The 22,862-nt window shown below is 52.6% G+C and overlaps 2 protein-coding genes across 5 annotated transcripts; both read right to left on the bottom strand.

The window, feature by feature from the left end:
• Window positions 1–1,419: 1,419 nt before the first annotated feature.
• LOC125622050 (mast cell protease 1A) lies at window positions 1,420–9,522 on the bottom strand. 2 transcript variants are annotated; one of them, XM_075118911.1, is made up of 5 exons: window positions 8,726–9,522; window positions 7,532–7,679; window positions 6,625–6,760; window positions 4,611–4,865; window positions 1,420–1,938 (listed from the first exon to the last, which is right to left on the bottom strand). In XM_075118911.1, exons 1-5 carry the CDS (start codon window positions 8,766–8,768, stop codon window positions 1,792–1,794), a joined length of 729 nt encoding a protein of 242 aa, XP_074975012.1. In that variant the 5' UTR covers window positions 8,769–9,522; the 3' UTR covers window positions 1,420–1,791. The 2 variants fall into 2 exon arrangements, with proteins under 2 accessions (XP_074975012.1, XP_048675569.2); XM_048819612.2 differs by having other exon boundaries at window positions 8,668–9,521.
• Window positions 9,523–17,229: 7,707 nt separating this feature from the next.
• Window positions 17,230–22,677, bottom strand: LOC125622039 (granzyme B). Of its 3 annotated transcripts, none has more exons than XM_048819599.2 (5): window positions 21,634–22,675; window positions 21,185–21,332; window positions 19,428–19,563; window positions 17,696–17,956; window positions 17,230–17,552 (listed from the first exon to the last, which is right to left on the bottom strand). In XM_048819599.2, exons 1-5 carry the CDS (start codon window positions 21,722–21,724, stop codon window positions 17,403–17,405), a joined length of 786 nt encoding a protein of 261 aa, XP_048675556.1. In that variant the 5' UTR covers window positions 21,725–22,675; the 3' UTR covers window positions 17,230–17,402. The 3 variants fall into 3 exon arrangements, with proteins under 3 accessions (XP_048675556.1, XP_048675557.1, XP_048675555.1); XM_048819600.2 differs by having other exon boundaries at window positions 17,778–17,956; XM_048819598.2 differs by having other exon boundaries at window positions 17,230–17,956; window positions 21,634–22,677.
• Window positions 22,678–22,862: the final 185 nt, after the last annotated feature.

Below are 22,862 nucleotides of genomic sequence, written 5' to 3'. Positions count from 1 at the left end.
AACAGGGTGTTTTGATAGAGGTGCTTGGGAAATCTCAGCTTAGTTTACAAAGGATAGTGTGTGTCCTCTCCACATCGAGGGAGGGGCAAACTGGGCAACGAGCTTACACTGGCCAGGCTTCTGACCAGTGCAAGATGGTACAGTTCTGGGGTGCAAGGCTGGGGAGCTGGGGTGAATTGGCCAGAGCCTCCATATTGATGGTTCATGAGTGGCTGGGAGAGTATCCATGTAACTCAGTTGGGTATGTCCTGGTCTGTGGATGGCTGTGTAAGTGCAGGGCCTGCCAGAGGCTTGTAGTTTGACATCAGGATCACAGTGTCAGAGGCAGCCCAGGCTGTTGTGTTTGGAGGGGTCAGAGGTCCCGCAGGCCAGGTTGCACCCCAGAGACCCCATCACAGTGGTGCATTGAGCAGGGTGAAATGCACAGCTTGTTGTCCTGAGTGAGATTTGTACTTCATACACTGGTGTGGAGATTTTTAAGTGAGACTTTAAGTGTGCATGCTGAGAAAAGTCAAAGAGAAGGTTACTGGTTTATTATTTTCTGTTTACTTATTTTGGGGAAAGGAAATAGGGACAGGAAAAGCAGAAAGATGGGCGAAAGTGATGCAGTTGCAAAGTTGGAGCTGTACAGACTGCAGGTGGCAGAAAAAGAGAAAGAACATCCCCAAATCTTGGAGCTAAGGGAACTGGAAATAGGGGCTCAGAAGCAAGCTGAGGAGTTTGGACATCAGCGAGCCCCAGAGCTAAAAACCCAGAAAGCTGAGGAAAGAGAGAGCAAAGTTCATCGGATGAAGTGAGCTGTAGCTCACGAAAGCTTCTGCTCAAATAAATTGGTTAGTCTCTAAGGTGCCACAAGTACTCCTTTTCTTTTTGCGAATACAGACTAACACGGCTGTTACTCTGAAACCTGTCTCCAAAGTGAGTGAGTTAGAGCCTAAGATCAAGCAAAACCTGGGTCCTAGCTGACAACCCCAGTCAGGACACCTGGCCCTGGTCCAAAGCACCTCCAGGGGTTTGTGTGTGGACTGTAGCAACTTAGGGCTCAGCCTGGGTGAGCTCTGCAGTGAAGACAGACCTGATCTATTGATCTATCCATCCCCATACACCCTGTCTATCTATCTATCTATCTATCTATCTATCTCTCTCCTATTTGTCTTCTGATTTAGCAAGGTGCATAATCAGGTGTCTGACTTTAAGCACTTGCATATTCTGATTGGATGCAAAGGGGCTACTCACATGGGCTGCAATGTCGGAATGTGCTCAGTGCCTGGCTGAATTGGGGACCTTCTCCCTTCTCCCCACACGTCCCCTTTAACTGTAGTTTCACACCCCACAACCCCCACACCCAAACCCTCCCTCAGAGGCAGCCCACCTCTCATGATCAGCGAAACACTCAGGAGTCCAGACACCAACAGCAGCTGCTGCAAAAAGCCATTTAGTGTATCACAAGCTGTACCTGTGACCCACAGAGCAGGGAACGTTGCATATTTTCCTCAGCGCTTTACAGAGACTATCCAGGGTCCAAGCAGAAAGGAACGTGGTATGTGGTCTCCCTGGGGGTGGAAGCTCCAGTCTGGCCCCAGGGTGGGGGACTGGCTGGCTCAGAGGGGTGGGGAATGGGACCCGGGGCCTTTCCCCATTACAGGGCGCCATCTCTGATCTGGCTACAAGGACTATGTTGATCATAAATCAATGAATAGCTCGGCCCAGACTAAGAGGGAAGTCTGATCACATGTTTGCAGGAGCAGGTTGTGTAGCAGAAGGCTGTGGCTGGCCAGGGGCTCTGTGTTGCTAGATTCCTCTCATGGTGTCAGTGATCCAGGGCATGAAGTGGGAAATCCGTGTGTACACAGCAGGAGGCCTGATGCTGTTCCTGATGCACTTGGAGACGATGCCCTCAGCCACTCCACGGCACACGAGCGGGCCTCCAGAATCGCCCTGCCCCAGAATAAACAGGGAGATGAGTTTTAATGCATTGATCAGGACTCCAGGACATCACTGTTTGGGCCATTAAAGCCAGAGCATCTTCAAAAAAGAAATGAATTAGCACTGAGAAGCCCAAGACGGGGGATTCATAGAATCTAAGACCAGAAGCACCATTGTGATTATCTAGTCTGACCTCCTGTGTGATGCTGTATAAAAATAAAGATGATTAGTTACAATAATTCAGTCACTATTGTTACAAAATTGCAATCAATCTTGTACAAAGCATGTCTTGTAAAGTATCCTTGTAAAGGTTATAATCTGTTAAGTGTGATTATCCTGTTTAAATCCATATCATCGTTGTATCTGAAGTTATGAATATTGGCTAGGTCTATCTCAAATATGTTTTGCTCTTGGGTGACACCCACCAGGCAGATTTACATCAGGACTAGCCAGCCATGTGTTGATGGCCCATTAAGGATATCAAGGGACCTCTTCAGAGGACTCCTGAAAGAGCATATGGGTAATGGAGTCCCAGTGACCCAGCAAGGCATGGAAGGACATGGGATAAGGACTCGTGATATAAGACTCCATCTTTTGCCAGTAACTTTCCATGCACTTGGGCTGAAAGTATAAAAGTGGAGATGGTGACATCACTTCTTTGTCTTCATCCCTGCTTCACTTCTCTGGACTGTGATTTCTAACAAGGAAGATTTGAACAATGGACTGAATGACCCCACAACCTGTCTGGGTGACCCACAGAGACTTTTTGCAAGCTAGCCAATTTACCATCACTGCTATGAACCTGATCTACAGACTCTGAAAATCACTTGTAATGTATATGATTCTTTTAACCATTTAATAACAGTCTTGTCTCTTTTATTTCTATAATAAAACCTTTAGTTTTCAGTTACTAAAGGTTTGGCTACAAGCATGATTTTGAGGTAAGAGCGGAACTATAGCTTGACCTGGTGAAGTGGCTGATCCTTTGGGATTAGAAGATCCCTATATATGATGAATCTGGTTTTCTGTAACCTCTCAGCATAAAGACCAGTTGCCTGGGTGGTAAGCCAAGGGCTGGACACGTGTTTTGGCTTCTTGTTAATCAGTGTGGTGAGAGAGAAGCTCACTTTTGTTACTGGCCTGGTGAAATCGAATTATAGAATAAGCCATCAGTTTTGGGTTGTGTCTGCCCTGGTTTTTGTACCAGACTGTCCTGAATTTGGCACTCTCAGCTGTGACCCACACTAGGCTGGCATGACACAGGCCATTGGATGGTCCTGAATTAATTCCTGGTTAAACTAGAGCAGATCATTTAAAAAACCATCCAGGCTTGATGTTAAAATTGCCAGTGATGGAGACTTTATCATCATAGCCGACGCCAGCTGGTGGGACCCAACAGCTCTGCAGTGCTAGCTGGGGCAGCTCATGCCTTTCGCTCTGGATGTCCCTGGATCAATCCCAGATGTGTCACTCAAGATGTGTTGTGTAAACGGGGAGTAGGTGGTGGGGATTGATCTGAAGCCTCCGAAGTGGCCGGGGCTGAGGATGGGACGCGGGAGGTGATAGAGAGGGTTCTCCCTTTCAGGAGCTTGCTCACACGGCCAGGGTCTGAGTGATCAACGCGTTCTGGGCTGGGAAGGAATCTTTCCCCCAGGTCAGAGTGCTGGGGACCTTGCAGGGCGCAGGGGGGTTCACCTTCCTCTGGGGCATGGGTCACCCATTGCAACAATCTGGGCACATCTCTCCTAATCCATTTCCTGCCACTGTGGGGCCTCGGGCATTGGTGGCCCCTCAGTCCCTCCTGTTCTCTGCCTGTCACCACCACAGGTTTGTCTCCAGTGGGCAGTGCTTAATTTGTGCCCGGGCTGAGCCCCAGCATCGCCAGACTTGACCGTCCATATCCCTGGCGCCTCTGGGCCTTCTGCATCAGGTACGAATGTAAAAAATTGCTTGAGTCCTGGCACCTAATTGCTTAAGTCCTGACACCTCTTTGATTACAAGTTAAGCCCTGCCTGTGGGCCGTGATGCCTTGGTCACATTTTGGCTGTTGGTTTTAGTGTGCGGATGCTGGGCAGGGTTGGTGGCCTGCGATCTGCAGATTTTCAGACTGGATGATCTGGTCTGGTCTGGCCTCAACTCTGCCATGCCATGACTCCGAGGAGGGGCTCGTCTAGGATTTGAAAGATTGAAAGAGCCAGCTTGGGGCTGTCACTGACTGTAGTGCTCAGGAATTGGGTGATGTTCCTGTCAACAGCATGGGAGCCCTCCAGTGGGGCTCACACTGTCCTATGTCTCCTACATTACCGGAACCCGAGCAGAGCAGCCATGGGCTGGGAGCCAGGTCTCATGGGTTGTGTGTTGTTAATGAATGTCATTATTTGGACCCTGCCACCCTGTGTCATTCTTTCCACATTCCCATGGCGTGTGAATCAGGCAGGGAGGGGCCGCGGGATACCCCTGGCCAATGCATGACAATAAGGAGGTGAAGGTGTCAGTGTACGACCCGGGTGGAAGGCTCTGCAGTAGGATAGGCATGTTACAAGGGTCTAGTCATTTAGGGCTAGACAATCAATAGGGCTGAGTTCCCACTGCACTTGCCAGGCCCCTGTGAGCCCTGGCTGACCCCACAATGCGGCTGAGGAAGGACAACCAGCAGCAGGAGCCCAAGCCAATCAGCCACTTACCAGATAAATTGACTTCTGGTCATCAGGGTCCCCTGCGCACAGCATGCTGGAGGGGTAATAGTAACGGTACCGCTTGTAACAGGTCTCATCGCTTATCACCAACAGGTTCACTTCCTGAAGGGTGTTGGGTGTATCAGTCAGGCTAGTCCTCCCCCAGCCAGCCACGCTGCACATGGTCCCCGGCCTCACTCTGCGATGAGCAGAAGTCAAATCAATCAGTCCCACCTCTTCAGTCAGACGCGCCTTGTGTTGCAGCTGTTGGGGCAAAGAGGGGAGGGGAATGAAACAGCCCATGAAGTGCAGTCAGAGTGTCTGTGTGTGTGTGTCAGATGGAGACAACTCAGAAACTCAAGACTCAAGGGGCAGGGTGATGGGATGGGCATGGAACCTGCAGCAGTAGGAGGTCCTTGGGGGCAGGGGGATGAGAGGGGGAAGGTACCTGCAGCAGTGTGTGGTCACTGGGGGGCGGGGTGATGGGAGGGGGACTATGTTCCCTGTAAGTTGCACGCCTGCACGGCCATGCAGGAGGCCACCAAGGGCCGCACAGGTGTGCACATTGCACTCACGGGTGTGGGGTGAGGTGGGGGTGGTGATGGGGGAGCTTGGGGCATGCGGGGCCGCAGCAATTCCCCCAGCACCAGGGCTGCGGTGCGGCAGGGAGAGACGCCTCTCCGCCCTGCCCACTTGGGGGGTGAGGGCTCTGAGGTGGGGCCAGGGATGAGAGGTTTGGGGTGCAGGCTGCCCCACGGCTGCCACAGGGAGAGAGGACTCCCGCTGGAGCTGCTGCAGCTGGGAGAGACGCTCTCCCCCAGCCCAGGTGCTTCTTCAGGGAAAGAGGGCTGGGGGGAGTCCTCTCTCTCTGCCACAGCCCTGGGGCAGCCTGCACCCCAAACCTCTCATCCCTGGCCCCACCTCAGAGCCCTCACCCCCCAAGCCTCAACCCTCTGCCCCAGCCCTGAGCCCCCTCCCACACTCCGAATCCCTCGGCCCCACCCCCGCTACACATCCCCTCCATATTGGTGCACATAACAATATTCATTCTGCACGTTGGATGGGGCCAGTATCGGCAGCAGTGTGAGGTCACTGGGGTGGGGTGATGGGATGGGGATGGTACCTGCAGCAGTGTGAGGTCACTGGGGTGGGGTGATGGGATGGGGGAGGTACCTGCAGCAGTGTGAGGTCACTGGGGTGGGGTGATGGGATGGGGACGGTACCGGCAGCAGTGTGAGGTCACTGGGGTGGGGTGATGGGATGGGGACGGTACCGGCAGCAGTGTGAGGTCACTGGGGTGGGGTGATGGGATGGGGACGGTACCTGCAGCAGTGTGAGGTCACTGGGGTGGGGTGATGGGATGGGGACGGTACCGGCAGCAGTGTGAGGTCACTGGGGTGGGGTGATGGGATGGGGACGGTATCGGCAGCAGTGTGAGGTCACTGGGGTGGGGTGATGGGATGGGGACGGTACCGGCAGCAGTGTGAGGTCACTGGGGTGGGGTGATGGGATGGGGACGGTATCGGCAGCAGTGTGAGGTCACTGGGGTGGGGTGATGGGATGGGGACGGTACCGGCAGCAGTGTGAGGTCACTGGGGTGGGGTGATGGGATGGGGACGGTACCTGCAGCAGTGTGAGGTCACTGGGGTGGGGTGATGGGATGGGGACGGTACCGGCAGCAGTGTGAGGTCACTGGGGTGGGGTGATGGGATGGGGACGGTACCGGCAGCAGTGTGAGGTCACTGGGGTGGGGTGATGGGATGGGGACGGTATCGGCAGCAGTGTGAGGTCACTGGGGTGGGGTGATGGGATGGGGATGGTACCTGCAGCAGTGTGAGGTCACTGGGGTGGGGTGATGGGATGGGGATGGTACCGGCAGCAGTGTGAGGTCACTGGGGTGGGGTGATGGGATGGGGATGGTACCGGCAGCAGTGTGAGGTCACTGGGGTGGGGTGATGGGATGGGGACGGTACCTGCAGGAGTATGAGGTCACTGCGGCGGCGTGATCGGATGGGGGCCGTACCTGCAGCAGCATGATGTCATTGCTAATGGTGTCTCTGTTGTATCGCGGGTGCAGGATCTGGCGCCTCACAGGTATTTTCTGTTGGCTCCGTTCCCGTTGCCTAATGTTATGGGCTCCCAGTGTGACAGTGATCTCGCTGTAAAACCCAGGAGCAATCCATGGGGCGTTAGGGGCAGGAGCGTATGTCGGGGGCAGACGGGCACATGAGGGTCTGACTCATGAACAGTGACATGGAGGGGACGGGGCAGCCTGGGGCTGTCAGGCTGAGGTCTCGGGCTCAGCTTCTGCCAGCAAAAATGTACGTACCACTATACACATTGCCAGCTCTGATCCGGCTCCGTTGCTGGGGATTGGCTGGTTTGGAGGTGTGTGTGTGTGTAGGGGGAATGGAACAAGGGGCATTTCCCTTCTAGTGGGCACTGGTTGCAGCATAAACACTTGCCCAGTGGCATTGGGGTCCCAGCCTCTGCCTCCACCAGTCCCTTGTGCTGTTCCCTTGAGCTGCTTCACTCCTTATTGTTCTCCCCGCCCCTGGGTCTCAGCTCCCATCCAGCATGATCCACACAGGGGTCTATGCCCAGCTCCCCCCAGCTCAGAGCCCTGCAGAGCTGTCCTGGGGCTGTGAGCCCCTCCCTGCCCTGATCTGGGCCATGGGCCAGACCCCAGCTGGTGTCAATGGCCATAGCCCCATTGATTTACCCAGCACTGGAGCTGGACCATGGTTTGCTGAGGCCCTGAGAAACACACCGACGCCCCCTTAGCAGATCAGACCCCTGGGCTCTGCTCTCCCAGCCTGTCCTACTAACTGCTCCTTCCCTGCCACCTACCATGGTGCCAGAGCTCCCGGCTCCCCCATCACCTGCTAGCGCCCGACCTGCCCCGACATCCCCAGCAGAGAGTTGCTTACTCTCCCTTGCAGTGAGCGGCCGTCAGCACGAAGTTTGTCTTCACCAGGAACCCTCCGCAGCGATAGCTCTTGTCTCCGCGTCGTATTTCCAGATTGGCCATGTAGGGCCTGGAGTGGGGCTGGGCTTCCTGTCCCCCAATGATCTCACCTGTGGAGGGGAGACCAGGTTCATACAAAGAACCCCATCGTCTCCTTGGGCTGGGCTGGGACTGAGCTCCCTATCCTGAAGGGGAATCCCCACAGCCTCAACCCACCCCCTATGATGCTCTCCCTGGGGGATCCCTGTGCCTGGGACTCTGCCCCTCAGCTCTCCCCCAGACTGGACACCCCATGGGACTGGGAGGTAAATCGAAAGATCTGTCCTCGCTGGGTGGAGAATCAGTGCCAAATGCACAGGGAGTGGGTCAGTAATCGCACTGCCCTGAGTTAGTGGCATTCAGGGCCAAGGTCACCCCAGATTAGGCCAGGCAAGCCCCAAAAGGGCACTGACAATCTTACTGGCTGAATTTCCTTCAGTCAGGTTCCATCCCCCAGTCTAATGCTGCTCCCTTTGCACTTCCAGTGTTGTCAATGCCGTGGGTAAAGAGACAGGGAGAGATCGTTTTGGGCATCTGCTCACCCTTCTTATAGCTGTTTCTCCTCTACAAGAACCATCACCAGCTGAGGTTCATGATACAGAAAGTGTGTGAACAGGAACCCCAAGCTGTTTCTTTGTCACAATGTAATTTTTTCGCCCATGTCCTCTTTCCTGCTCAAGAATGGCCACTTAATCAGGTGATAGTCCAATTGATTACATTGACACCTGGCTGAGGCATTCGCTCGTCTTTTGTCTCTGGAGAACTGGTCTGTGGCTGCTCCCCAGACTTGGAACATATCTTAGTAAAACCATACAGTAGAATCTTATAACTTTAGCTGCCACACATATTTTACCAGGACAGTAATGATCAGCAAAGTATGAATTTTAGACGATACCTCACAAGGCATGCTTTGTATAAAATTTATCATAGTCCTGTAAAAGAGGTGAACATATGGGTATAGATTGTCACAGGCCCCTAGATAGCACCCACTGAACCCAATCCCTGAGACCCCCCATTCACCCCAAAATCCCAGGGGCCCCTGATCCCAGCCGTACTCACCAGCCCAAGCCCCGGGGGGCAGGAGAAAGGCCATGGGAAGCAGGAGCAAGATCTGTACCTTCATATTTGGAGTCAGTGCAGGGACAGGTTTCAGGTTGCATCCGATGAAGTGAGCTGTAGCTTACAAAAGCTTATGCTCAAATAAATTGGTTAGTCTCTAAGGTGCCACAAGTCCTCCTTTTCTTAGTGCAGGGACAGTGCATCTGCCTCAGGCCTGGGGGCTTTATAGACTCAGCAGGGGAGAGATCTTGGGGGCAGAAAACCTGAGGGTCACCCACACACTCATCTAAATGCAGGGCTCAGGCATCTCAGTTTCTAACCACAGCCAACCACGTGGGGTGAGGGGAAGTACACACCCTGTGTCAGCCAGGAAGCCTGCACAGCTGGATGGATGCTGCCTGTCTGGGTCTCTCCACAGCTCAATGGATGATGGACCACTGAATGGAGAGGACCCCGGTGGACATACGTCTAGAAGGATCCAGGGGTTTTCTGGTTGCCAGCTCACAGCCGTGCACATCTGTTGGCTCTTACTCACCTGGGCCCATCATCGCTCAGTTCCCTGCCCATGTCTCTGTGGTGCAGGCAGTGGGTGACAGAGACAGATCTCAGTGGTGGGTAGGAACGTGGCCCTTTGATCTTTCTCAGGGTGGCCCAGCCGAGAACAGGGTGGGGCTGGGCAGAGCAGCCGTGAGCTCCGATCACAGCGACTGCGGCAGGAGGGTTCCTGAGAAGCCCCCTGGTGAGACTTTGACCAAGTGAATGGGATGTGGCAGCCTGTGTGATGATGTACAGCTGGGAGCTATGACTGTGCAGCACCAGAGGGGAAATGACACAGCACAGATAGGGATAGAACCCAGGAGTCCTGGCTCCCAGCCCCCTCTGCTCTAACCCACTAGACCCCACTCCCCTCCCAGAACCAGGGATAGAACCTAGGAGTCCTGGCTCCCAGTTCCCCTTGCTGTAACCACTAGACCCCACTCCCCTCCCAGAGCCCTAAGATAGAGGCAGTAATCACTGCAGATTAGAAACCATGTCGCAGGTTTAAAAGGCCCCATGTCCAGTTCCCCACCCCACTAAGCCAGCCAGTCCCCAACTGTGGGGCTGGATCAGAGCCGGCACCTCCAAAAGGGGAAAGGCCCCACATCCAATTTCCCATCCCTTGATCCAGCCAGTCCCCCTCCCATTGGTGTCAACCAACGACGTGTTCATTGTCCTTCACAAGCCAGTCCTGTCTCAGACCTGACAAACTCACTACACCCCACACACCTATTCCCTGGTGTTTAGCCCTGAAGGGTAGTGTGTCAGGACTCTACTGAAAGCTGGTAGCTTGTCAAGCTTCATGCTCGCTGTGAGTCGTGCGTACAGGTACTAATTCAGGGATAGTGTTTCTATCCTGACACCTATGGCTCATGGGCTTGGAGTGAACATCCAGGAAATCTCATGGTTGGGGGATAGCTCGTTCACACAGGAGATAGCTGGCAGATCTCCCTGGTTAGCTGGTGATGGACTACACGGTGTGATGCTGGCAGGCCCAGGCAGCTGGCATTAACTAAGAACTAACAAACTCGTAGCTGGAGACCAGATGGTTCACCTGTGTGTTAATTTCACTCAAAAGAGGGAGGAGTCTTACAAGAACATATTCAGTGTTTACAGTCTACGAAATGCTTGTACCTTGCTGCCTTCATCAATCGCACGTGCAATGTCTGTGTTCCAGGCTATAAGGAAACATGAATGTTTTGCTTTATAACATTGAAAGTGTTTGCTCTGAACTTGGGAACCCAGGCATGGGAATCCTCTGCCCCCCCTTCCGGCATCCATCCAGACAGACCATCAAAATGAGATGGGCCGTCCCAGACCATTACAATACAAAAAATTAGTTAATAGCCCTCTGGCCGCTGGGAAATGTGATGTGCAAGGAAGTGCTGTGGGCTTGGAAGCTGAATGACGTAAATAAAAGGAAGCCACAAGGCAATTTTCTGTCTTTTGGGCTGTTTGACGTCTGAGTGGGCTACAGACCCCAAACTGGCACCAGAGCTCCCCAGGGGTTGGCCTGAGAGAGTGACAGACCACTACAGCTCTGGCACTCTGCGGATTTAGATGGTAACTCATTGGGGTGTTTATGTTTGCCTGCTTTAACCTGGAAATAACTCTGTTATTTCTTTTTCCTAGTACATAAACCTTATATAATTCATTAAGAACATGAGAACGGCCAGATTGGGTCAGACCAAAAGTCCATCTTCCGACAGTGGCCAAAGCCAGGTACCCCAGAGGGAATGAACAGAACAGGGAATCATCAAGTGATCCATCCCCTGTCACCCATTCCCAGCTTCTGGCAAGCAGAGACTAGGGCCATCATCCCTGCCCATCCTAGCTAATAGCCATTGATGGACCTATCCTCCATGAATTTATCTAGTTCTTTTCTGAACCCTGTTATAGTCTTGGACTTCACAACATCCTCTGGCAAAGAGTTCCACAGGTTGACTGTGCATTGTGTGAAGAAATACTTCCTTTTGTTTGTTTTAAACATACTGCCTACTAATTTCATTTGGTGACCCCTAGTTCTTGTGTTATGAGAAGGATTAAATAACACTTCCTTATTTACTTTCTCCACACCAGTCATGATTTTATAGAGCATTATTAAATCCATCTTCTCCAACCCATCCTAATCCAAGTCTCCAATACTGCAACCAGTAGAGGTAAGCCAGGCAAGGCGGATCAGTTTCTCTTTTGTTTTATGTGAATTTTCCCTGTGTTAAGAGGGAGGTTTATTCCTGTTTTCTGTAACTTTAAGGTTTTGCCCAGAGGGGGATCCTCTGTGTTTTGAATCTGAATACCCTGTAAAGTATTTTCCCTCCTGATTTTACAGGGATGATTTTTACCTTTCTTTTTTTTTTATAAAACCCTTTTTTTAAGAACCTGACTGATTTTTCCACTGTTCCAAGATCCAGGGATTTGGGTCTTTGATGATTTTGTAACCAATTGGTTAGGATATTATTCTCAAGCCTCCCCTGGAAAGGAGGTGTGTAGGGTTTGGGGGGATATTTTGTGGGAAAACGTTTCCAAGTGGTCTCTTTCCCTGTTCTTTGTTTAAAATGCTTGGTGGTGGCAGCATACTGTTCAAGGACAAGGCAAAGGTCGTACCTTGGCGAAGTTTTGAACCTAAGCTGGTAAGAATAAGCTTAGGGGGTCTTTCATGTGCGTCCACACATCTGTACCCTAGAGTTCAGAGAGGGGAAGGAACCCTGATAGGAGTGTGACGAAGTGGGCCTGTTCTTAATGTTTCCTCCGAATATTGTGGGGGTGCCTCAGTTCCCCCTATGCAGTTCTTAAGTATCTAGGTGGTGGGGTAAGGGTGTATGATCATTGCAGAGCCCTAGAGGGCAGGTGTGTGCAGGGGTCTGGACACAGAGAATGGCCAACACCCTGTTTCCTGGCAACTGATGGCCTGGGCCCTTCCCCCCCTGCAAGGTGAAAGCTGAAGGGTTGGAGAACAAAGGAATCAGGTGCCCTCCTGGCCCCGGAAAGGAACAAAGCCCAGAGGAGGAGGGGCTGGAGGCAGTTTCAGTTTGGGGCTGGCTGGGACATGGAGTGAAGTGCAGACGTGGTTGTCTGGCTCACTGCCCCCAAAATGGACCCAGCTGAGGGGTCCCGTTCTCTGCACCTGCAAGCTCTGTTTTAGACCATGTTCCTGTCGTCTAATAAACCTTCTGTTTTACTGGCTGGCTGAGAGTCACGTCTGACTGCGAAGTTGGGGTGCCGGACCCTCTGGCTTCCCCAGGAGCCCCGCCTGAGCGGACTCGCTGGGGGAAGCGCACGGAGGGGCAGAGGATGCTGAATGCTCCGAGGTCAGACCCAGGAAGGTGGAAGCTGTGTGAGCTGTGTGTCCTGAAGACAGGCTGCTCAGAGAAAGGCGACTGCCCCAGAGTCCTGACTGGCTTCATGGGGAGCAGTTCCAGAGCATCGCCCAGGGACTCCGTGACAACTGGTGGCAGCGGTGGGATGTACTGCACCCCGTGGATGGCGCTTCCTGCAGTAAGTGACTGGGGAGCAGTAACACGAAGGGGGATTGCCGAGGACCAGGCCTGCTGAAGGCTCAGAGAGGAGCGGTTTCGGGGGGCGGTTAACCCCTGGGAGTGTGTGACCAGCGAGAAGGACTGTGCAGTAATGGGGTCCCCCTGGGGACTGCAGTGAGCAGTCTCAGGGGCGGAGGAGCCTGCAGCTTGGCCCGGGGAGAGAGAAGGACTTTTGCAGTAACAGGGTTCCCCTGGGGATTGCAGCAAGCAGTCCAAGGGGCGGAGGAGTCTGCAGCTCGACCCTGGCAAAGAGGTGGTGACCTCGAGAAGGGCTGGCACACTAGGGGTTCTCCCTGGAAACCGTGGGGAGCTGAGAACACACGGGCCTGTGAGTCCACAACAACTTGGGAGGAGCGGAGTGATGGCCTGTCCCCGTCTCCTTAAGAAGGACATTGTAACCCTGTGCAAAAAGAGAGGGTTGAGCGTTGGAAAGTTCACCAAAGCAGAGTTAATCGTGCAGCTGGAGGAGGATGACCGCTCTAAGGAACAGATTCCTGACCCCAACTGGGGCTATAGCAGGATCTGGGAGCAGCTGGAGTGGGAGCCAGGCATCGCCAAGACTCCTGTCCCCGACCAGATGGGGGTCTTCACGATCGGGTTCCCCATCGGGGGATCGAGACGGACGGGATTGGAGCTGAGTCCGAGAGAGCAAGAGGACCATGGGAGACAGCGAGAGCCCGAGAAAGAGCTGCAGAAGCAGCAGCAGCATGAACTGGCGGTGGTGGGGCGGAGAGGCCTAGGGGACCTCCCCAGGGTGAGTGGGGATAGATCCCGGGGGGCCAGTTCCGCAGGGAACCTCGAGACTAAATTGCTGCCCCTAGTTAAGGGGGGGGGTGTGTGGATGCCACCTCACTGCCTTTGAGCAGGCTGGCGATTTGAACCAAGGGGACCCTGCAGAAAAGCCCCGGTGTCTAGCTCCCTTGCTGGGTCCCAAGGCCATAGTCTCCATCAGCCAGATGGGTGGGGAGGTGGACACGCTCCCACTCCTGACCCCAACCTATATATCTGTGTGGAGTTTCCTGGGGCCAGGCCCCTCGGACCCCCAGTGGGAGCGGAAGGTGATGGTCGATGGGGAGACATTCCTGGGGTGGCCAGACCCTGAGACAGAGAGAACTGGTGTCAGACCCTGGGTGGTGCAGCCTCAGAGGCTGAGGGCCTGTGTGAGCTGGGTGAGGGTCCCAGGGACGAAGCCCCTCGCCTTCCCTATGGCCCAGATCCCTGTGCAGACCCAGGAGGAGTGGGGCTGGCTGGTCGTTGGGGTGCCCCAGGACACCAGCTGCTAGACCCTGTTGTGGGGTGACTGTGTCTCTTTGGGACAGGATCCAGGCCCTGTTCCTGTAACTGCCAAGGGTTTGAATTTGAATCCAGGGAACCAATCGGTGGAGAGGGAAATGGTCAGTGAAAATGCAGATGACCTGGCTGGCAGCAGGGAGGAGCCGCTAGGCTCAGGCTACCTGCCTGCCTGTAACCAGACCCCTGGGGCTGGGTGGGACAGAGAGATGCTCCCTGCCCCCTTGCACACCAGAGCGGGGACTCTCGCTGGCTCTGATGCACTGAGGAAAGCAGCGAGCTCGCTGCCTGCCCCCACTGGGACAGCAAGGGCAGTGCTGAGCACAGTGGGAGCTGAGACCCCAGCTGAGTGGGGGGAGACACAGGCAGGGCAGGGGATCTGTGGGGAGTGGCAAGGTGCTTGGTAAGGAAAGTCTGGATGAGCCTAGGCAGCCTTGTGATCTGATGGCTGTGTCCAGTCAGCAGGGTGGGAAGGCGAGGAGAGTGGAAGATGAGAGTCCCTGGACCTTACCTGTTAGCTGGGTGGAGAATTGGGACAGTGAAGGAAATGGGTCTCTGTCTGTCAGGGGTATTGACTTGCCTATGGAGGGAGCTACCCTGATCTCCAAGCAGTTGTCTGTGACCAGCCTTGTGTGCTGGGACAAAGGGAATGAGATCCCAACCTGTGTGTCTGGTAAAGGAGAAAGTGTGTCCGGCTCTTCTTGGTCTGTGGAGCAAACAGAACGGGCCTTTCAGCCTGTGATGGTTGAGGGTCGTGCAGTTGTCTCAGAGCTGGTTCTGGATTCAGCTAAAGCCCAGGAAGGGAAGGGTCCTAAGTTTGTGTCTGCTCGGGAGAATGGCCCTGTAACTAGGTCGCATCCAGTTAGTGTCTATGTAAAATCCCGAGACCAGACAATTCTGGTTCTTGTATTTTGCCTGTTGCTAGTGTGTTGTTGGAAAGGGTGGAGCAACTCTGTCTAATCAGGGTGAGATCCTAGCCAGGGCACAAGGAGAGCATGAAGGTGTGTGATTGTGTTACCTACTGAGGGTGTGGAAACCTGTAGCAAGGAGGAAAAGATTCCTGAACTTGTGTGTGGCAAAGGGAAGGAGAAGGCTTCTAACCTTTTATCTAGAAAGTCTGTAAGTTTGCCTGAAAGGGGATTGTGTAGGAATCCGCCTGATGGGCCAGAGGTGATTCTGGATGTAAGGGAGACCCAGAAAGAGTCTGTTGTTGCTCAGGAAAGTGTTCCCCTAGAGCAAGCCCTAGGTAAAGAGGGTAAGAGCAGAATTTCTGGGAGGGGTGAATTGTTGCATAGAAAAGCCCTCGAGAAAGGAATCCTCATGGAGTCTTTGCAAGCAGTTTACTGCAACTGAAGGGTGTGAAAATGATTTAATCAAGAAAGTTTCAGTTCCTAACAGCCAGAAATTTTCTGTTGTAAATGGATCCACTGACTTTCCTGTTGAAAGATCCAGTGTGGATAGCTTTGAGAAGGTCTCAGATGGAGTGAAAGCTGTTAAGAAAGGTATACCGTCCTATAACCAAGTGGCTGTGTTTGGCCAGCTTGTTGGGGAGACAAGGTTGTGGAGAAAGGGATGTCTCCATGCTAGTTCTGTAAGTGAACAGTATGTGGCCCAGGTCAAGATGGGGGCCCTTGACCAAGAGAGCCCAAATTGCAGCCCTCCAGACTGGAGCTCTGGGAGAAAACCCAATCCCAGTTTGACCCCCTGGGGTTTTGGGGTGGCCAAAGGGCATGGGCTGCAGAAACCTTCCCACATGCAGCCTGCTAGTGCTATCGACCACCCCCGACCTAAGGGAGGGCATGAAACTGGAAGGGCCTGGTGTTAACTCCTACCAAGGAATGGGAGAGATGCTGGGGCATCCATGGGAACGTTGGTGGCTTCGAACTTCCCCAGGTCACCGGGTAAAGTGACCCCGCTCAGTTCGATCTCGAAGGGGGGAGAGATGTGACGAAGTGGGCCTGTTCTTAATGTTTCCTCCGAATATTGTGGGGGTGCCTCAGTTCCCCCCTATGCAGTTCTTAAGTATCTAGGTGGTGGGGTAAGGGTGTATGATCATTGCAGAGCCCTAGAGGGCAGGTGTGTGCAGGGGTCTGGACACAGAGAATGGCCAACACCCTGTTTCCTGGCAACTGATGGCCTGGGCCCTTCCCCCCCTGCAAGGTGAAAGCTGAAGGGTTGGAGAACAAAGGAATCAGGTGCCCTCCTGGCCCCGGAAAGGAACAAAGCCCAGAGGAGGAGGGGCTGGAGGCAGTTTCAGTTTGGGGCTGGCTGGGACATGGAGTGAAGTGCAGACGTGGTTGTCTGGCTCACTGCCCCCAAAATGGACCCAGCTGAGGGGTCCCGTTCTCTGCACCTGCAAGCTCTGTTTTAGACCATGTTCCTGTCGTCTAATAAACCTTCTGTTTTACTGGCTGGCTGAGAGTCACGTCTGACTGCGAAGTTGGGGTGCCGGACCCTCTGGCTTCCCCAGGAGCCCCGCCTGAGCGGACTCGCTGGGGGAAGCGCACGGAGGGGCAGAGGATGCTGAATGCTCCGAGGTCAGACCCAGGAAGGTGGAAGCTGTGTGAGCTGTGTGTCCTGAAGACAGGCTGCTCAGAGAAAGGCGACTGCCCCAGAGTCCTGACTGGCTTCATGGGGAGCAGTTCCAGAGCATCGCCCAGGGACTCCGTGACAAGGAGTATTGAGAAAATGTCATCAAAGAAGATTCAGTGGGAGTTTTTCAGATCTGGATGAAATTCTTTGTAGGAGTTTAAATTGTAACTCCCCCCATGCCCCCAAAAAGAAAGGAACAAAACTTCCATGACATTTTTTCCCCTTGATTTTCGGTCAAGTCGAGCAGTTTGTAGAACGGATCAGAAATTTCCCACTTTTTGACCAAAGAGTACACTTCCAAGTGGGGAGGGAAGGGTTTTGCAAACGTTTGAGGCAATCACCAAAAAAATGAAATGAAAAAATCTTTAACCACCAGAACAAACCTCCAGGTGTTGATACTTTCAAACACAGATCGGCAGACTTTCTAGAAAATACTTTACAGAATCACAGAGAGGCAAGGCGGGTGAGGTGGGATCTTTTATTGGACCAGCCTGTCTCATCCACCTTGTCTCTCTAGTATCCTGGGACCTCGCGATTCATTTCTAAAGCTAAAACCTACAATGTCTGACGGGGCCTGTTTATGGTTTTAAAATAATGTGCACCAGGAAACACCAAGAAGACACTATTTATTGATTGGCTTTACCATGAGCCCATCACCATAGTGGCTGGGCTCGAGACACACCTCCAAGGAGATAAATCCATACAGCTAAGTGAGGATTGTAATGCTCCTTTTATAGCTGGGAAACTGAGGCAGAGAGCAAAGAAGGTGCTTGCCTAAGGTTAATCCTGCAGCTTTCTCATTGTTTTCTTGATCCAGGGGATGTACGCTGAGACCCTGGTGAACACCCTGGGGGGGGACCCATCAACTTTGCCAAAAGAGACGATGCCCTGGGCCGTCCCGTCACAGACCAGGGGGCCCCCGGAGTCGCCCTGCGAAATAAACACCAGGTATTGAAGCTGGTTTCAGCTGCCCTTCCCATGGGTGCGTGTCCCTTGGTACAGGTCACGGTCTCAGCGTCGCCCCGTGCTGGGCCAAACGGGGAGGATGCGTGCAGGGCAGGTGGGATATTTACCTTAAAGGACGATTTATTGAATTCCTTGGGGTCGCCCACGCAGAGCATGGAGTTGGGGATGAAATGGGAGTAGCGCATGCACCTGTTTGCCTCCAGCACCATCAAGTTGACCTCCTGCAGCGTGCTTGGCAGGGAAAACCCCCTGGCCCGGGTATTCCCCCAGCCCGCTACGTTGCAGATGTCTCTTGGCATCACCTCTTCACCATCCTCGGGCAGGGGGACGAGCTGCACAGCCGCCGTCAGTTTCGCTTTGCTCTTCAGCTGCAAGGAGAGCGGGCAAGGGAAAGGGTGGCAGCAAGGCCTAGCGGATAAAGCCCTGGGCTGGGACTCAGGAGACCTGAGGTCTGCTTCTGGCTCTTCCAATGCTCTTGGGCAAATCACAGCCTCACTCTGTGCCTCAGTTTCCCCGCCAACCATTTGTCTATTTATAGTGTGAGCTCTTTGAGGCAGAGCTGTGGTTCACTGTATCTGTGCAGCGCCCGGCACAATGGGGCCCTGAATTTGATTGAAATGCCACCATAATACAAATAACTTCTGAAACCACATTTTTTGAAGGATTTTGGTTTTGGGACTGTGTGTATGTGAGAAAGACGCCGCTCCCTTCTGCAGGAGGGGACGAGATCCCTGCCCGGTATATGTCTGGAGAGGAGAATGATCAATTTACAGGGGGAAAAACAATTTTTCATACCATTCAGAATTTTTCATATTTTTTTAAAAAATCAGATGCAAAATGAAAATTTTCAGTTAAAAAACCCCATTTTGAAGTTCAGAGATTCTTTCCCCACTTTCAGTCGCTTTGACCTTTTTTCTTGCAGTGAAAAGCAAAACAAGAAACAAAAAAAGGAACCAAGTGTGGGAATGTGTTGCGGGGGAGACCCCACGTTTCCCACATTTGCCTAGCATAGAGGAGGAAAGAAAACATGTCTATTTTTTAATTCTTCCTAATTTTTTGCCAGTGGGGAAAAATAAATAAGGGAGAGAAAACAAATTTCTCTGTCACTCCCTCGCACTTTTTCATCTTTTATCTCTAACTGAGTATTGGAGTCAGGGGAATAAAAACTGGTGAAAAGTGGAAAATTCCTCCACTGTTTCAAAACATCATTTAAAAAAAACAACAGAAAAAACCCCCACATTTCTTCAGCAATTTTCTCATTTTGCTATATTTTTTTACAGGCACAGTTAGGCAAAAGCTACGTTTCTTCAGGAAGGTTCCAGTTTGGGGCAAACCCCCCATTTTTGACCAAAAAACAAACAAAAGAAGTCATGTTGAGTCAAGATTTGAATACTCTGAATATGGGGTCATTATTATTATGCTTTATTAGGTGTATTATGGTAGCACCTAGGGCCCCAGTTATGACCCATGACCCCACTGTGCAAGGTGCTGTACATTATTTATTAGAACAGGGAGTCCAGTGGCACCTTAAAGACTAACAGATTTATTTGGGCATGAGCTTTCAGACGCAAGAAGTGGGTTTTTTTACCCAAGAACGCTTATGCCCAAATAAATCTGTTAGTCTTTAAGGTGTCACCGGACTCCCTGTTGTTTTTGTGGGTACAGACTGACACGGCTAACCCCAGTCACGACCCATGACCACATTGTGCCAAGCACTGCGCAAACACAGATTGAAGCGACAGTCCATGCCTCAAAGAGCTGACTCTATAAGCCAAGAGCCACCAGGAGGAGACAGATAGACTAACAGGGATGTAACAGGAGAAAATCAGTCTTTGGTACCTTGAGTAACATGAGGTCGTTCTCCTGTGTCTTGTTGTTGTATTTCGGGTGGGGAATTTTCCGTCGGACAGCCAGACGTTGCTGGCTCCGCTCCCGCTTGGTCACATCATGAGCTCCCAGATACACCATGATTTTTCTGGGAATGCAGAGAGTCATGGCTGGGAATGGGGTAGGCTTGGGCGGTCCTAGATCCCACTGGCCTCCCCCACCCAAAACTCAGCCATGCTGCCCCAACCTTCTGGGGTGTTAAAATAGGAACCAGAGGCAGAGATTTTCAAAGCCACTAAAAGCAGCTGCAGTGAAACAGTTATGTACAGAGAGAGGAATTGTTGTCAGTAGGGTTCAGAATTAACGTCTCCATGGAGCTGAATGAGGGTGGAGCTATTATTGTCAAGTCATGCATGAGGAGTTACCCTATGGCAGTGTGGTCTAGTGGGTAGAGTGCAGGAGGGGGACTCAGGAGACCTGGGTTCTATTCACAGGCTTGCTGGATGACCTTGGACAAATCACTGCCCCTCTTTGTGCCTCAGTTTCCCCATCTGTAGAATGGGGATTTGTACATTCCAAGGCCACAAGGCACCACTGTGATCATCTAGTCCGATCTCCTTCTCTTGGTTAAGATAAACAGATTGAGCTCCTTGAGTCTCTCACTCTAAGGCAGAAAGAAAAGGAGTACTTGTGGCACCTTAGGTGCTACAGTTTCCACGGTATGCATCTGATGAAGTGAGCTGTAGCTCACGAAAGCTCATGCTCAAATAAATTGGTTAGTCTCTAAGGTGCCACAAGTACTCCTTTTCTTTTTGCGAATACAGACTAACACGGCTGTTACTCTGAAACCTGTCACTCTAAGGCAGGTTTTCCAATCCTTTAACCATTCTTGTGGCTCTTTTCTGACCTCTTTCCCAATTGTCAACATCTTTCCTGAATTGTGGGGTGCCAGAACTGGACACAGGATCCCAGCAGTGGTCGCACCGGGGCCAAATCCGGGGTAGAATAACTCCTCTACTCCTACTTGAAATTCCCCTTTTTTATACATCCCCAGGATAATGATTCCAACCCCTTTTGTCAAGTGCTTTGAGATCTCCAGATGAGAAGAGCTAGATATTATAATTAACCTCACATCGGCTGAGATTTGCAAAGCTGTCAAGGGCTTTTAGACCCCCACATTTAATTTTAATGGGAATTGGCCATGCATGTCCATTAGGCACCTTTGAAAATCTCATCTCATCTCTTCGAAAAGCAAAATTCATTCAATCGGTGTTCTGCAAATCAGGAAACAGCAGGATCAAGCAAACTGTGCCATTTATAAAAAGACTTAACCATCTAGCCCCAGCAGCTGCAAAGATATCCTTAAGTCCCCCACTTTATTAACACTTCCTGGTCCTCTCTAGGACTGGGAGGACAAAGAACTCTGTGACTGAGATTTGGGGATTTGGACCCTTCTGGTTTGGTGTAATGGGAATGGGTTTTTCAGTTCCCCTAGGTGACTTTAAAACGCTAGCCCATGAGCTTGATTTACGCCCACAGAGACTGCCTGGAATGATAGCCCTGCCTCTGTTCATCTTGGCCAGGCCTTTAACTCTGAACCCTACTGGTGACAAATTAAATATCAGCATTTAATTCCACTTTAGTGGACACCCAGGCAGTGTAAACATTCCCACCTACCCCCATGGGCAGTAAGCCACAGCTGACCCCTCTTTGGGGATTCCCCAGGAGGCAACAACTTTGAAACTGAGAGTCAAGAAGCAGGCACTTACCCGAGGTCACAGTGCGCAGCTGTCAGCACAAAGTCCTTTTGAATCAGGAATCCTCCACACCTTTCGTGCCCATGCTTCGTGCTGATGTTGAGGAAGGCCATGTAAGGTTTGGAGTGGGACCGGGCTTCCTTTCCACCAGTGATCCATCCTGGTGGAGATATCCCCACACCAAGATATGATTAATGTCAGCCTCTGGGCAGGTTAGCTTGACTCACAAACAACATGTGGACACGTGTCCATGTGGACACGGGCCCTGCATCTCCCCCTGTGGCTATGCAACTTTAGCAATGGCACCAACTTTGCCCCAGCCTTCTTCAACCCATAGCATCCCAGCTGGGTCCTAGGGTGAGCACAACGCCCAAGGCAGAAGTGTCTGACTCTGGGGAGGACCCAGGATGTGCAAACAGCCACAACAGCACTGAACGGGTCCTGATTCCCTCTGTACTCACCAGCCAGAGCCCCGGGGGGCAGGAAAAAAGCTGTGGGGAGCAGGAGCAGAAGCTGCATTATCAGAGCCATCTGGGGAAGGGGACAGCGCATCTGCCTCAGCCCTTGGTGATTTATAGACCCAGCAGGAAACCTGCAGGTCACATATACGTGCTCATCTGAATGGCAGGTTCAGACTCTGTTCAACCACAGCCGACCACACAGGCTGAGGGGAAGGACAGGCTGTGTGTCAGCCCAGCAGCTGGGTCCCTGCACAACTGGATGGATGATGGACAGAGAAGACCCTGGTGGAGGGATGTGTGCAGCAGAATCCAGGGTTGTTCCGGGTGAGGGCTCACAGCTGGGCACATCTGGGGCTCTTACTCATCTGGCCTCATCCTCGCTCAGCTCCCTGCCCATGTCTCTGTGCTGGGGGCTGTGTGTGATAGCGACTGATCTGGGTGGCGGGTGGGAACGTGGTCCTTTGATCTTTCTCACAGTGGCCCAACTGTGAACAGGATGGGGCTGGGCAGACCAACCATGAGCCCTGATCACAGCGACCGCGGCAGGAGGGTTTCTGAGAAGCCCCCACGGTGAGTCTGTGACCACGCGAAGGGAATGTGGCAACCTCTGTGACACCATATAGCTGGGAGCTATGACTGTGCAGCACCAGAGGGGAAATGACACAGCAGAGCCTGGGATCAAACCCAGATGTCCTGGCTCCCAGAACCCTCCCCGTTCTAACCACTAGACCCTACTCCCCTCCCAGAGCCAGGAGAGAACCCAGGTGTCCTGGCCCCGAGATCCTCCCACTGTCGGGAGGGGACGCCTGGTGTTATGTGGAGCTGGATCAGGAGGCACAGGTGCCCCCATCCCCTCCCTTTGCCTCCCCTTGTGTGTGGGATCATGGTGCTGTCTCTGCTCTGGAGGATCCATATGGTCGTGGGTGGGAGGGTTATAAACACCCCATGGACCACCTCATGCCCCCGTCCCACATGTACAGAGCCCGATAACCTGCCCAGACCCCCAGGTGTCTTCTAACAACCCTGTGTTAGTGGCCATCACACCCTCGACCCCCTTAATCCCCTCAGCATCCTTCCCTCCTCTGTGACACCCCCCGCATGCCCCTTGAACTGCTGCCACCCTCCGCTTCAATCCCCACAAACTCCCACCGAATGCCCTGGAAACCCTCCCTACTCCCCTTTAATTCCCTAACCTCCCATTTCATTCTCTGAGTATTCCCCTTTAACCC

The sequence above is a fragment of the Caretta caretta genome, chromosome 13 (assembly GCF_965140235.1).
Source record: "Caretta caretta isolate rCarCar2 chromosome 13, rCarCar1.hap1, whole genome shotgun sequence".
NCBI classification, from domain to species: Eukaryota; Metazoa; Chordata; order Testudines; family Cheloniidae; genus Caretta; species Caretta caretta.
Note: the sequence above shows the minus strand (reverse complement) of the source record. Positions and strands in the feature narration are given on the sequence as shown.

Bases quoted from the DNA above. Each gene is read 5' to 3' on its own strand.
- LOC125622050 (XM_048819612.2), bottom strand. From the start codon at position 8,731: ATGAAGGTACAGATCTTGCTCCTGCTTCCCATGGCCTTTCTCCTGCCC. The intron at 7,680-8,667 runs GTGAGTACGGCT...TCCCCTCCACAG, and splicing joins GCCCCCCGGGGCTTGGGCTG to GTGAGATCATTGGGGGACAG. The intron at 4,866-6,624 runs GTACGGCCCCCA...TTGCCCCAACAG, and splicing joins ATGACATCATGCTGCTGCAG to CTGCAACACAAGGCGCGTCT.
- LOC125622039 (XM_048819598.2), bottom strand. From the start codon at position 21,724: ATGCGCTGTCCCCTTCCCCAGATGGCTCTGATAATGCAGCTTCTGCTC. The intron at 21,333-21,633 runs GTGAGTACAGAG...TATCTCCACCAG, and splicing joins GCCCCCCGGGGCTCTGGCTG to GATGGATCACTGGTGGAAAG. The intron at 17,957-19,427 runs GTACCAAAGACT...CTCTCCTTGCAG, and splicing joins ACGACCTCATGTTACTCAAG to CTGAAGAGCAAAGCGAAACT.